A 13,748-nucleotide genomic window follows, 5' to 3' on the forward strand; every position below is an offset into this window, starting at 1 on the left:
TGAAGTTGTCAAGGATTTCATTTTAATTGGATTCACAATCAACACCCATGGAAGCAGCTGTCAAGAAGTCAAACGACTCATAGCATTGGGCAAATCTGCTGCAAAAGGCCTCTTTAAAGTGTTAAAAAGCAAAGATGCTAACTTGAAGACTAAGGTGCACCTGACCCAAGCCATGGTGTTTTCAATTGCCTCATATGCATTCGAAAGCTGGAGGATGAATAAGGAAGACCAAAGAAGAATTGATGCCTTTGAATTGTGGTGCTGGTGAAGAATATTGAATATAGCATAGACCGCGAAAAGAACAAACAAATCTGTCTTGGAAGAAGTACAGCCAGAACGCTCCTCAGAAGCAAGGATGGTGAGACTACATCTCACATACTTTGGACATGTTACCAGGAGAGATCAGTCTCTGGAGAGGGACATCATGCTTGGTGAAGTAGAGGGTCAGTGAAAAAGAGGAAGACCCTCAACGAGATGGATTGACACTGTGGCTGCAACAATGGTCTCAAGCATAACAATGATTGTGAGGACGGCGTAGGACTGGGCAGTGTTTCGTTCTGTTGTACATAGGGTCACTATGAGTTGAAACTGACTCGATGGCGCCTAACAACAACAACAACATTGTTAAATTACTCGACTGTCTCTCTATCACATCTCTCTCATCTATTAATGGGGATATAATAGCACTGACCTCATAGGACTTTTGTGAGAATGTGACCATTGTAATGCTCTTAGCACAATATCTACTACTGTATTTTTCACAGATAATGTGCCTACATATATCACGTGTGGAAATGATGACATTAAGTAAAACAGTTCTGGCATAGCTGTTGGCAAAAAAATGTATAACACACACGTTATTTGTGTGAAAATACGGTATATCATAAATGTTCAATAAATATAAACCTGTTTGCCATTGTTATTAATTGTAAAGAAAGTAATTACTATGCCCATGAATATTATGATTTAGTTTTATTCTCAATCTACCATAAAAAATCTGTCTTGGAAGAAATACAGCCAGAATGTTCCTTAGAAGCAAGGATGGCAAGACCTCGTCTCACATACTTTGGACATGTTATCAGGAGGGACCAGTCCCTGTAGAAGGACATCATGCTTGGTAGAGGGTCATGGAAAAAGAGGAAGACCCTTAAAGAGATGGTTTGATGCAGTGGCTGCAACAATGGGCTCAAGAAAAACAACGATTATGAGGATGGCGCAGGACTGGGCAGTGTTTCGTTATGTTCTACATAGGGTCGCCATGAGTTGGAACCAACTCCATGGCACCTAACAATAAAATGAAAGTACTTGGTTTTTGTTTTTGTCTTGAGCAAGATGGTGAAGCCAACCTCTAGCATACAGAAGAATCTTTATACTGCAAAGTATTTTGAGCAGATAAAAAAGTAAAATGAAACAAATTTGTCTTCATATATAGGAGGGTCCTATAAACATTTAATATCCCCCTCCCCCAATGAATGTAATTGAGAAAGGAGGGCCATAAAGAAGAAGGGACATTGTGTTTGTTTTTTTTCCCCATCATCAGAAAGGGTTCTCTAACCAAAATCCTTTCTAGTGCTATTACAACCACACTAGTTCAAAATCTAAGCTGGGGTAGGAAAATAGTAAACTAGTAATGCATGCTGATGGATTGACTGAGGATAGAATGGGAAACCACTTAATTAAGAGTTTAATGTAATAAACCAAGCAAAAGTTGCAATACTGTCTTTTTGATGTTTAATGTTACAATGTAATAAATTGATAATTACTGGTAATTGGAAGATGAAAGTTGGAAACAGAGAAGGTCTCTGTTTAGATAATATGGCCTTGGTCATAGAAATGACACCAGAGATCACATGATGGAATTTTGCAAGTCCAACAACCTACTTATTGGAAATATGGCAACTATACACATGGACTTCACCAGATGGAATACACAGGAATCAAACTGACTACATCTGTGGAAAAAGATGATGGAGCAGCTCGACATCATCAGTCAGAACAACACCAGGGCTCACTGCAGAACAGACCATCAATTGCTCATAGGCAAGTTCTAGTTGAAGCTGATGAAAATTAGAACAAGTCCACAAGAGCCAAAGTATGACCTTGAGCATATCCCAACTAAATTTAGAGACCATCTCGAGAACAGATTTGACTCATTGAATACTAATGACTGAAACCAGATGAGTTGTGGGATGACATCAAGGATCTCATACATAAATAAAGCAAAAGGTCATTAAAAAGACAGGAAAGACAGAAAAGACCAAAATGGATGTCAGAAGAGACGCTGAAACTTTCTCTTGAATGCAGAATTGCTAAAGCGAATAGAAGAAATGATGAAGTAAGAAAGGTGAACAGAAGATTTCAGAGGGCAGCTCCAGAAGACAAAGTATTATAACGAAATGTGCAAAGATCTGAATTAGAAAATCAAAAAGGAAGAACATGCTCTGCATTTCTCAAGCTTAAAGAACTGAAGAAAAAATTCAGGACTCAACTTGCAATATTAAGAATTCTATGGGCAAAATATTGAATGATGCAGGAAGCATCAAAAGAAGATGGAAGGAATATACAGTCACATTCAACCATTTCTAGAGGTAGCATACGATCAAGAACTGATGGTATTGAAGGAAGAAATCCAGGCTGCACTGAAGGCACTGGTGAAAAACAAGGCTCCAAACTTGACAGAATACCAATTGAGATGTTTCAACAAATGATGCAATGCTAGAAGCGAGCACTCATCTACGCCAAGAAATTTGGAAGACAGATACCTGGCCAACTGATTGGAAGAGATCCAAATTTGTGCCCATTCCAAAGTGAGGTGATCCAACAGAATGCAGAATTATCAAAAAATATCATTAATATCACACAAAAGTAAAGTTTTGCTGAAGATCATTCAAAAACGGTTGCAGCAGTACATCGACAGGGAACTGCTGGAAATTCAAGCTGGATTTAGAAGAGGACGTGGAATGAGCGATATCATTGCTAATGTCAGATGGATCTTGGCTGTAAGCAGAGAATACCAGAAAGATGTTCACTCATGTTTTGAGTATGCAGAGGCATTCAACTGTGTGGATCATAACAATTTACATATAACATTGTGAAGAATGGGAATTCCAGAATTTAATTATACTCACAAGGAACCTGTACAGAGACCAAGAGACAGTTGTTTGAATTGCCAAGGGGATACTGCGTGGTTTAAAATCAGGAAAGGTGTGTGTCAGGGTTGTGTCCTTTCACTATACTTATTCAATCTGTATGCTGAGCAAATAATCCAAGTCACTGGACTATATGAAGAAGAACGTGGCATCTGGATTGGAGGAAGATTCATTAACAACCTGCAATATGCAGATGACACAACATGGCTTGCAGAAAGTGGACTTTAGGTGGGTTATTTAAAACTTTCTAAGTCTTCTCATCTGTAAAACTGAGCTAACAACGTTCTTAAAAGGGTATTAAGAGTGTTTGACACATAGTAGACCCTCAGTCAGTAGATTTGCCTTCTTTACTTCACTTCCATACAATCAAAATGGCAAACATTACCCTATGGCTTCAAAAATTTCCAGAGATCTTATTTTTCTAAAAAAATAGTATGCCTTTTTCATAAGTGAAAAGGAAAATAAAATTTTACTCAGATGAACATACCACACATAAATACTTTATGTACATGTGTTTTAAATTACATACAAGAACAATATGACAGCAAATCCAATGTTTAATAGAATAATTAGAATAACACTGACTCTATAATCATATAACAGTCCCATTTAAGGTAAAGAACTTAGAAGTAAAGATAACTGTAGAGAAACATTGCCATTGTTAAAATCAATCTTTTCCATAACTAAAATGCTGATATGCTTTGATACCAATCTTTTCCCTATAATTCTGTTATAATTTCACATATATAAGTTTCAGTGTATTAGAAATAATAAAAAGCTTTACAAACCTAGCAATGACACATCAGCAATGATGAAGTATCCCCCGTCGGGAACAATGGGTCTTAGCCCAACACTTTCAAGTAAACGGACCATCCGATCTCTTTTTACTTCTAACTCTTTTGGCAAAGAATTAAAGTAACACTCTGGGTCATCCATGCGCTTGATGTCAATCCAAAAAGCTTGAGCCAAGGCTTCCTGGATGTTAAAATTGAAAAAATGTGGAAAGGAAATACGGTAATATGTTATTTATTGCTTAGCTTATTGGTATAATAAATAAAGATGATCTGACTAAGATACTTGGCAAAAAGGTCACTCCAGAAATGAGAGTTGGATTCCTGTGAACCTATGTTAATTAATCCATAGATTAACGAAGGAATCAGGTATCACATAAATGGTTAAGTCTAACATGAAAAACTGAGAATGAGCCCTGAAAATACAAATTGAAAAGGAGATATTCTACAAAGATGGCTTAATTGGAAATTTTTTAAAAATGTAAGTTATTTTCTATCAAGGTGAGCTGTAGAATGACTTGCTAAATTTAAATCTGGAAAACAGAAATGATGAACTAGCCAGCCTTTACCCATTATCTTGGAGGACAGTAGTGGAAATGAAAGCTGACCCACTGTGTAGAGGAGAAAATGTACCCTCCCTCATTCCCCGTGGGTGTGCTCTAATCCTTCACATCCCAAGAAACTGCTCCAAGTGCAACAAGCATTAGAAACATTACCGGGGCAAGTGGAGCAATTCCTCTAGCACTCTTTAGGTTAAGTCAGAAGAGCCAGAAGAGACATTGGGCCAAGGGTAAAAGCCAATTTTGATAAGGATTAGGCAAGTGTCTGAGAAGGCAGAGGTAAACAAGTCAGAATCAGGGCATACATAAAGAACAAAGATCTGTACAGATAGGAGGGCAGAAGCATGGTAGGCAATTATGAACTGGGATAACTTAGAAGTATTGGGACTCAGAGTAAACCAGGAGATCCACTTGAAATGACTAACAGAACAGTGGAGCAAAGTGGTCAAATTCTAAGAAAATTAATCAGAGTCAGAGATATCAAGAACTAAGGGATAAATTAGTTCACACAGTAAATACACACTGAGTACCTATGTTCAGCCTGGCATTGAGATAAGTACTGGGGATATAACAATAAACAAGATAGACTTGGTACTTATCTTCATGGAACTTCTAACTAGAGGGGGAAGGGGAGCTGTGCCAGAAGACAAATGAAAGAAAAAGATATCAAAGTATAAAAACTGTGGAAATTAAATATATTATCTGCTCTACCAGTCAAGTAAGAGGCTTGGGTAGAGGTGAGGAGGTTTCCCATTGGAGAGAATAGTGTCTGCTAAAGTCCTAAAGTAGGAAATAATTTGTTCTGTTGGACGAAGTCCAGCGTGGCTGAAAGCTGGCAAGTGAGAGAGAGCATGGCAAGAGATGAGACCAGAGAGACAGAGAGGGACAAGATCATAGAGAAATCTGCATGCCACAAGAATTTAGCAGTAAAACAGAATAATAACTGATCAACCACCCACCGCCCCCCCACAAAAAAAACAAAAAACAAACCAAAAAACTCATTGCTCTCAAGTTGATTCCGACTCACAGCAACCCCATGTGACAGAGTAGAACTGCCTCACAGGGTTTCCAAGGCTATAATCTTTACAGAAGCTGACTGCCACATCTTTCTCCCACAGCTGGTAGGTTCAAACTGCTGTCCTTTTAGTTAGCAGCCCAGCACTTACCACTGCACCACCAGGGCTCCTAATAATTCCCTAGTACTATAAATAAGCTGGTTTGCTCCAGCCTAAACATTTGTGATTCCCCTGAAAGCAGGGGGGAGTTTCCAAACATGGCTGTTAGGGGGACACCTGGTTTTAATGGAGAATAAAATGATTTAGAAAGAGATGTTCCAGATGCTCCAAATAGCTGATTCTTTTTTCTCAGGAACTCATTCTTTCACTATAGTTGGAGACATTGCCCTAAAAAAATTCAGCACCAAGGAGACATAAACATCCATCTCAACCATAGAATTATCCTTGACTCCTCTCTTTTTCTCATACCCCATATGTAATCCATTGGCAAATACCATTGGCTCTACTTTCAAAATATATTCACAGTCCAATTACTTTTTACCACTTCTGCCATTCCCATTTGGTTCAATCTACTCTTAGCTATCTCGTGGATCACAGCAAGTGCTTTTAACTCAACAAAGCAGCCAGAGTCCCTTTAAAAACACAAGCTAGACCATGTCACTGCTGGGTTCAAAACTCTCCAGAGGCTTCATATCTACTCAGAAAAACCAAAAAGCCTTACAGTGACATACACGGTCCAACTTGATCTGGCTCCCTGTTACCTCTCTGGTCTTTTCTCCTACTACTCTTCTCCCTTTACAGCCTCTGTGCTACTCATTGATATAAACATGCCAGGCAGGCTGCCTACCACTGGGACTTTGCACTTGTTCTCTCAGTCCAAAGGGTTCTTCTGTAGGTAACCACATTACCTACACTTCATTTAGTTCAGTGCTCAAATGTCACCTTCTCAGTGAGGCTTTCATGGATTATCCTCTTTAACATTGTATCTTCTCCCCTTTGTCACTTTATATCCTTCCTCTTTCCTTCTTTGTTTTTCTCTATAGCATCTATCAAAATCTAACATAGTTTAAAATTATTTACTTGCTTATTATCGATCTCCCCCTACTAGGTGGTAAGCTCCACGAAGGCAGGAATTTTTGTCTGCTGTATCTCCAATATCAGTAAATATTTGTTGAATAAATGAATAGATTTACTTTGAGAGGATGAAGAGAGTTTAATATTTAATAAAAACAAATGTCAGAGCTGGCCTTTATCATGGTATTACTTTAGGGAGTCATTGAAAAAAGAATTTAAAATACTTTTTTTTCTCATTCAGGAGTTATTTTTGACAGGAATCCAAAACAAAAAACAAAAGCAAACAAACAAAAAAACTCACAAATTCACTACAGCCAATACATTTCACTCTTTTGCCTTTTAGAAAAAGAATATATTTTAGTGTTTTGATTGTTCTCAGAATGATGTTAAGGAGATTCCTGTTTCTATATTTTTTTTAAAAACAGAAATATACACAAGATATACATTAAAAAGTCTTGTACCCACCCCTGTCTCTATCTATTAATTTCACCTACTCCCCCTACCCCTATAGGTGGCCATATATGCTAGTAACTCTTACATATCCTTCTAGAGGTCCTTTTAGAAAATACAAGCAAATAGATTTTCTCCCTTATATAAAAACGTAACATAAATATACACTGTTTTGTATCCTGCTTTTTTTTTTTAAGCTTTATGATCTGTTCTAGGAATTTTTTTCATATCAGTAATTACAGAGCTTCTTTACACTCTTCTCTCTGTTTTTTGACAGCCCTTGTGGTACACAGAATAATGGCCCCCAAACATGTCCACATCCTAATCCCCAGAACCTGTGAGTATGTTACCTAACATGGCAAAAGGGACTTTGCAGATATGATTGAGTTAAGGATCTTGAGATGGGGTAGGTTATTGTGAGTTATCTGGGTGGACCCAGTGTAACAAGGATCCTTATAATGGAAAGACGAAGGCAGGACAGTTAGAGAAGGAGATGTAATGATGGAAGCAGAGGTCAGTTGATGTGACCATGGGCTAAGGAATACAGGCAGCCTCTAGAAGCTAGAAAAAGGTGAAGAATGGACTCTCCCCTAGAGCCTTCAGAAGGAACATAGTCCTGCCAACACCTTCATTTTACACTTGAAGACCCATTTTGGACCTCCAGAACTGTAAGATAATAAATTTTTGTTGTTTTAAGCTACCAAATTTGTGGTAATTTGTTACAGCATCAACTGGAAACCAATACAGTCATAGAGTATTTAAGTGTTTAGATAGACCATGGCATATTTAATCAATTGTCTATAGATGTGTAAGGGGCTGTTCCCAGTCTTCTGCCATGTATAGCCATATATAGCTGCAGGGTAAATTCCCAGAAGATGAATTTCTGTTTCATAGGATAAGCACATCTCTGATTTTGATTGGCGCTGCCATTGTCCCCCATAAGGGTTGCACCACTTTCTTCTCTCACCAGCAATGTATGAGTGTTCAAAGATAAAACTTGATGGATTTAAATTAAAAAAACAAACAACAACAACAAAAATCTGTTCTTGGTAACAGAGAATATGTGTCCACTCCTAAACTCCCAAATTATATTAGAAGGCCCTGTTCAAGGAGGACACAAAGGGAAGAGCTAAGTCAATTGACGTATGCATTATAAAAATAACACCTTCACCAAAAGACCATATTTATGCCCTAAGTTACTATAATACCTACCTGTAATGGAGTTGCACAAGTATAGATGGTATTTTGTTGAACTGTCTGTAAATGTTTTATCAAATAGCTGGGACCAATAGACCAGCCAAGCTGGGAAAAGAAAAAATAAAAGCAGATTAAAAAAAAAAAGAATCTAATTGTATATTCCAAATCTGAGAGTAGGTAAGCTTCAGGCAATTATTAAACGCATGCAATTCTAAAATGTTCACACTATGAAGATAATGCAGTATTAGTAGTGAGAATCATTTCAACATTGTTCTTTTATGGAAATGTTTCCATGGGAGTCACTAAACCTCTGCCTTCAGAAGGTAAACAGTGCCAGCAATCATTATCAGCCTTCTCCCTCTTCTAATTTGCTACTTCTGATATCCTAAAGGTCTAAAGAACAGTAACAAGGCTTGTTTGAATTATGTACAGAACTCTAAATGAGGGTCTAAAGGACTCTTCCATAATTAAAATACATAGATTTTTGGTTCTGTAGGCCTCATTTTTGACACTCCTTGCTTCTTAGCAATGCTCAGAAGAGGTGTGGTTGATAGATACATGAATTTCAACTGGATAAATTTTCATTGTAATGAATAGTACAGTGGTTAAGCACATGATTCTGGGGCTAGACTGCCTGCACTGGCTTGGACATATCAGCAGTGTAACCCCAGGTATGATGGATAATTTTATTACTATTTTTTTAACTTTTTTTTTTTTTGTGATTTAGGTGACAGTTTACAAATTAGTTTCTCATTAAACAGTTAATACACAAACTGTTTTGTGACATTGGTTGCCAACCCCTCAATGTGTCAACACTTTCCCCTTCTCCACTCCAGGTTCTCTGTTTCCATTCGTCCAGTTTGCCTGTCCCTTCCTGCCTTCTTGTCTTTGCTTTTGGGCTGGTATGCCCATTAGTCTCATATACATGATAGAACTATACAGCACATCCTTCACCTGTGTTATTGCTGGCCCTACAGACCTGTCTAATCTTTGGCTGAAGGGTGAACCTCAGGAGTGACTTTAGTACTGAGTTAAAAGGGTGTCCAGGGGTCATACTCTCAGGGTTTCTCCAGTCTCTGTCAGACCAGCAAGCCTGGTTTTTTTTTTTTTAATTTGAATTTTGTTCCACATTTTTCTTCCGCTCTGTCTGGGACCCTCTATTGTGATTCCGGCCAGAGCAGTCTGTGGTAGTAACTGGGCACCATCTACTTGTGATGGATTATTTTACATGTTAACTTGGCTAGACTATGGTTCCCAGCTGTTTGGCCAAATACTAGTTTAGTTGCTGTTATGGAGTAGTTACATGTGCTATTAGGAAAAAGTTAAAAAAACAAAAAAACCAGTTGCCATTGAGTCCATTCCAAATCATGGTAACCCAGGCATATCAGAGTAGAACTGTGCTCCACAGGGTTTTCAAAAGCTGTGACCTTTCAGAAGTAGATCACCAGGCCTTTCTTCCAAGGTGCCTCTGAGTGGATTTAAACTGCCAAACTTTAAGTTTCTACAACATGTAATTAAATCAATTGGCCTTAAGTAAAGCAGATTACTTTCTGTGATGAAATGATCTTATATCTAATGTAATATAATTACCTTCCATAATGTAATCGAATGTAATGTAATCAAACAATCAATTGAAGGCCTTAGGAGCAAGAAAGGAGTGTCCCTAGTATGTGTTCTGCCTCCAAACTATAGACATTTTGGCAGAACTCTCAACTCACTCTGCCCATCGCCTGGCCTATGGAGTTGGGATGAAAGCCTGCAGAAGTATCCAGCCTGTTGCCTAACCTATGGATTTTGGACTTGCCAAACAAAACAAACACGTTGCCATCGAGTCAATTCTGAACTGCTCCATAGGGTTTTCAAGGAGCGGCTGGTAGATTCGAACTGCTGACCTTTTGATTAGCAGTTGTAGCTCTCAACCACTACGTCACCAGGGCTCCTGGGACTTGCCAGCCCCCTATAATTTTGTGAACAAATTCCTTGAAGAAGTAAATCAATCAATATCTCCCTCCCTTACCCTCTCTCTATGTATATATTTATTGAGATGGAGAAGATGATCATTGTTCTAATATACTGGTTCTATTTCTCTAGAAAACCTTGATGAAAACATTAAGCAAGTTACTTAACGTCTCTGTACTTTAGTTTTATCATCTGTAAAATAGGGATAATTGTACTTATCTAATAATGTGGTTATAAGAAAGAAAGAAAGAAAGAAAGAAATGTAAAGCACTTAGAACAGTGTCTTAGTATGTTTGGCACATAGTAAGTGCCAAAAAAATTGCTATTATTATTATTTTTATATTGATATGAAGCAAATTAAACATTTTTTGCAAAGATTAAAGTGTCACTAATTGATCACTTGTAAAAAAACAACTAGGGCCCATAAAGAATAAAGGTCAACATCAAAGCTGAATGAAAATACAGTAAGTGAAAAGATCACTGTGATGGTTAAGATTGTGGGTCAAATTGGCTGGGCCATGATTCTCAGTGTTTTAATGTAATCACTCCCATGATTGAATATATTGTGAGTAGCCAATCAGATGAAAGGAAGTCTCGTTGGGGTGCAGCCCGCATCTGAATATAAGCAGACATTCTGGCATTTTGCTCTCTCTGGATACTGCAGCTGCTTCCTGTCATCTCATCTCCCATTCTTGGGACTTCAGCTGTCAGCTTATCTGCCAGACCTGGGATTTGTCAATCTGCACAGTCTGTGAGTGGGAGCCCTCTTATCTGACCTGCTGATCTTGGGCTTGCCAGCTTCTGAGGCTGTGTGACTTGGGAGAGGCCTCTACCCTGATCCACGGACTTGGGACGTTCTAGCCTCTACAATCGTGTGAGCTGTTTCCTTGATATAATCTCTCTCTCTCTATATATTTATACACTTTACTGGTTTTGCTTCTCTAGAGAACCCAGCCTAAGACATTTGGTACCGGGAGTGGTTCTAGAGAAACAAAATTGTACAGATGAGCTTTCTAAATTGGTTCTCAAGTCTGATTCCATCAGTAAAGAGGTCACTGCTAGTCCATGGAGTGAGGTGGTGATACAAATATGCAAAATATCATCACCGGTAGATCAGGTATTGGTGAAAGGTGAGGCTCAGGGTGAACACGTGTGATATCTTTCTACAGCTTTGTCAGAATGAGAAGTATAAGGAAGCTGATTGGTTTCTCCTACTTTCACTAGACAAACTGATGAACGAAAGAGATGTGCTCAGGGCTTCAGAGTCAAGGCTCAAGAGCCGCATACATGACCTCAAGGCTTCCACTTGCGCTTTGAAAGAAAGCCTTATTTCTTGTAGTAACAGAGCTGAAACTGCTGAAAAACAAACCCAGAGTCTTATTGTAAGAGTGGCTGAATTACAACGCCAGCTCAATTGCAAACCTTGAGAGGTATCTGAAGTTAAAGTAAGGGCATTGATTGGGAAGAGATGGGATCCTGAGACTTGGGATAGGGACATATGGGCAGATAATCAGGAAGCTAGGGACACTGAGCCTGTAAATTCTGTTGAATCACTCCTGCCAGCAGAACCAGTCCCATCTGAAGAGATTACTTCAAGTCTGCCCGCTAAACCACCCTGCCCAGAAAAACCATTAGCCCCTCCACTCCCATCTGAGGAGATTAGCCCTAGCCCAGGTGCCTCTACAGAGCACTTGCCTGAGTCATTGCCTGGAGCATCGCCTGAGGCAGATGCTTTACAAGATAATGCAGAATGGTCTCAAAACAATTCCATACTACTGATTCTGGCTTCTAGACCTGTAACTAGGCTTAAGTCCCAGTGAGCCCCAAAAGGTGAAGTACAAAGTGTGACCCAGGAGGAGGCACACTACACTCCAAAAGAACTACTTGACTTTTCTGATATGTACAAACAGAAACCTGGGGAATATGTGTGGGAATGGCTATTAAGGGTGTGGGATAATGGTGCAAGGAACATAAAGATGGATCAGTCTGAGTTTATTGATATGGGTCCACTGAGCCACAGACTGTTCCTTCAATGTTTCAGCTAGAGAAGTTAGGAAAGGATGTAATAGTTTATTTGGTTGGGTTGCTGAAGCATGGATTATGAGGTGGTCGACACTAAATCAAGCTGAAGTACAAGATCTGCCTTGGTATACTGTAGAAGAAGGTATCCAAAGGCTTAGGGAAACTGGCATGCTAGAGTGGATTTATCAAGTTAGACCACAGACCCACACATGGAGTGTCCAGAGGACACACCTTTTACCACAACTGTGAGGAATAAAGTTGTGAAGGGAGCTCCAGTATCCTTGAAGACTGCTGTGATTGCTATTTTATGTAAGTCAGATTTGACAGGGGGAACTGCCCTAACTGAATTAAGACACCTAACTACAATGGGGCTGCATTCAATCAACAAAGAAAAGGTGGGCGGGGTTACAGTAATGGACAGAGGAGTCAAAGCAGTAATCAGAATAGTCTGACTCGTATGGACTTATGGCATTGGCTACTTAGTCATGGTGTCCCTAGGAGTGAAATAGCTAGGAAATCTACTAAATATTTACTTGAGCTATACAAATGGATGAATTCTAGGTCAGGTGAACAGCAGTCTAACTCGAATCACCAGAATACAGAGTCATTGTCCCTCAATCAATTCCCAGATTTGAGCAAGTTTAAAGACACACAACCCCTTGAATGAAGGGGAGGCCGGGTCCCGTTGAGGAAGGACTCCAATACACTGTCAAAAATTTTTACTGTTAATCTTTCTCCCAGCCTTCCCCAAAGGGATCTACAGCCTTTTACGAGAGTGACTGTTCATTGGGAAAAAGGAAATAATCAGAGTTTTTGGGGATTACTGGATACTGGCTCTGTGCTGACACTAATTCCAGGAGACCCAAAACATCACTGTGGCCCAACAGTCAGAGTGGGGGCATACGGAGGTCAGGTTATTAATGGAGTCTTGGCTCATATCCATCTCACAGTAGGTCCACTGGGTCCCCGAACCCATCCTGTAGTGATTTCCCCAGTTCCAGAATGCATAATTGGAAAAGACATACTCAGCAACTGGCAGAAACCCCACACTGGATCACTGACAAATAGAGTAGGGGCTATTATGGTAGGAAAAGCCAAGCAGAAGCCATTAGAACTGCCCCACCTAGGAAAATAGTAAACCAAAAGCAATACTGCATTCCCAGAGGGATTGCAGAGATTACTGCCACCATTAAGGAGATGAAGGATGCAGGGGAGGTGATTCCCACCACATCCCCATTCAACTCGCCTATTTAGCCTGTGCAAAAAACAGATGGACCTTGGAGAATGACAGTGGATTATCAAAAACTTAACCAGGTGGTGACTCCAACTGCAGCTGCTGTTCCAGATGTAATTTCACTGCTTGAGCAAATTAATGCATCTCCTAGTACCTGGTATGCAGCTATTGATCTGGCTAATGCCTTTTTCTCAATACCTGTTTCAAAGGACCACCAAAAACAGTTTGCCTTCAGCGGGCAAGGCCAACAATACACCTTCACTTGCCTACCTAAAGGCTACATTAACTCTCCAGCC

The 13,748-nt window shown here is 39.4% G+C and overlaps 1 protein-coding gene across 5 annotated transcripts in view; it reads right to left on the reverse strand.

Moving 5' to 3' along the window:
- KYAT3 (kynurenine aminotransferase 3) overlaps window positions 1–13,748 on the reverse strand; it is a 77,118-nt gene that overhangs the window by 12,886 nt on the left and 50,484 nt on the right. For all 5 annotated transcript variants that reach the window (XM_023733367.1, XM_023733363.1, XM_023733364.1 and 2 more), the window contains 2 exons: window positions 8,253–8,342; window positions 3,938–4,124 (listed from right to left, as the gene is read on the reverse strand). In XM_023733367.1, coding sequence (XP_023589135.1) covers window positions 3,938–4,124; window positions 8,253–8,342 — 277 coding nt within the window. The remainder of the gene's footprint in view (window positions 1–3,937; window positions 4,125–8,252; window positions 8,343–13,748) is intronic.

This window comes from Trichechus manatus, unplaced genomic scaffold, assembly GCF_000243295.1.
Source record: "Trichechus manatus latirostris isolate Lorelei unplaced genomic scaffold, TriManLat1.0 scaffold00058, whole genome shotgun sequence".
NCBI lineage: Eukaryota > Metazoa > Chordata > Mammalia > Sirenia > Trichechidae > Trichechus > Trichechus manatus.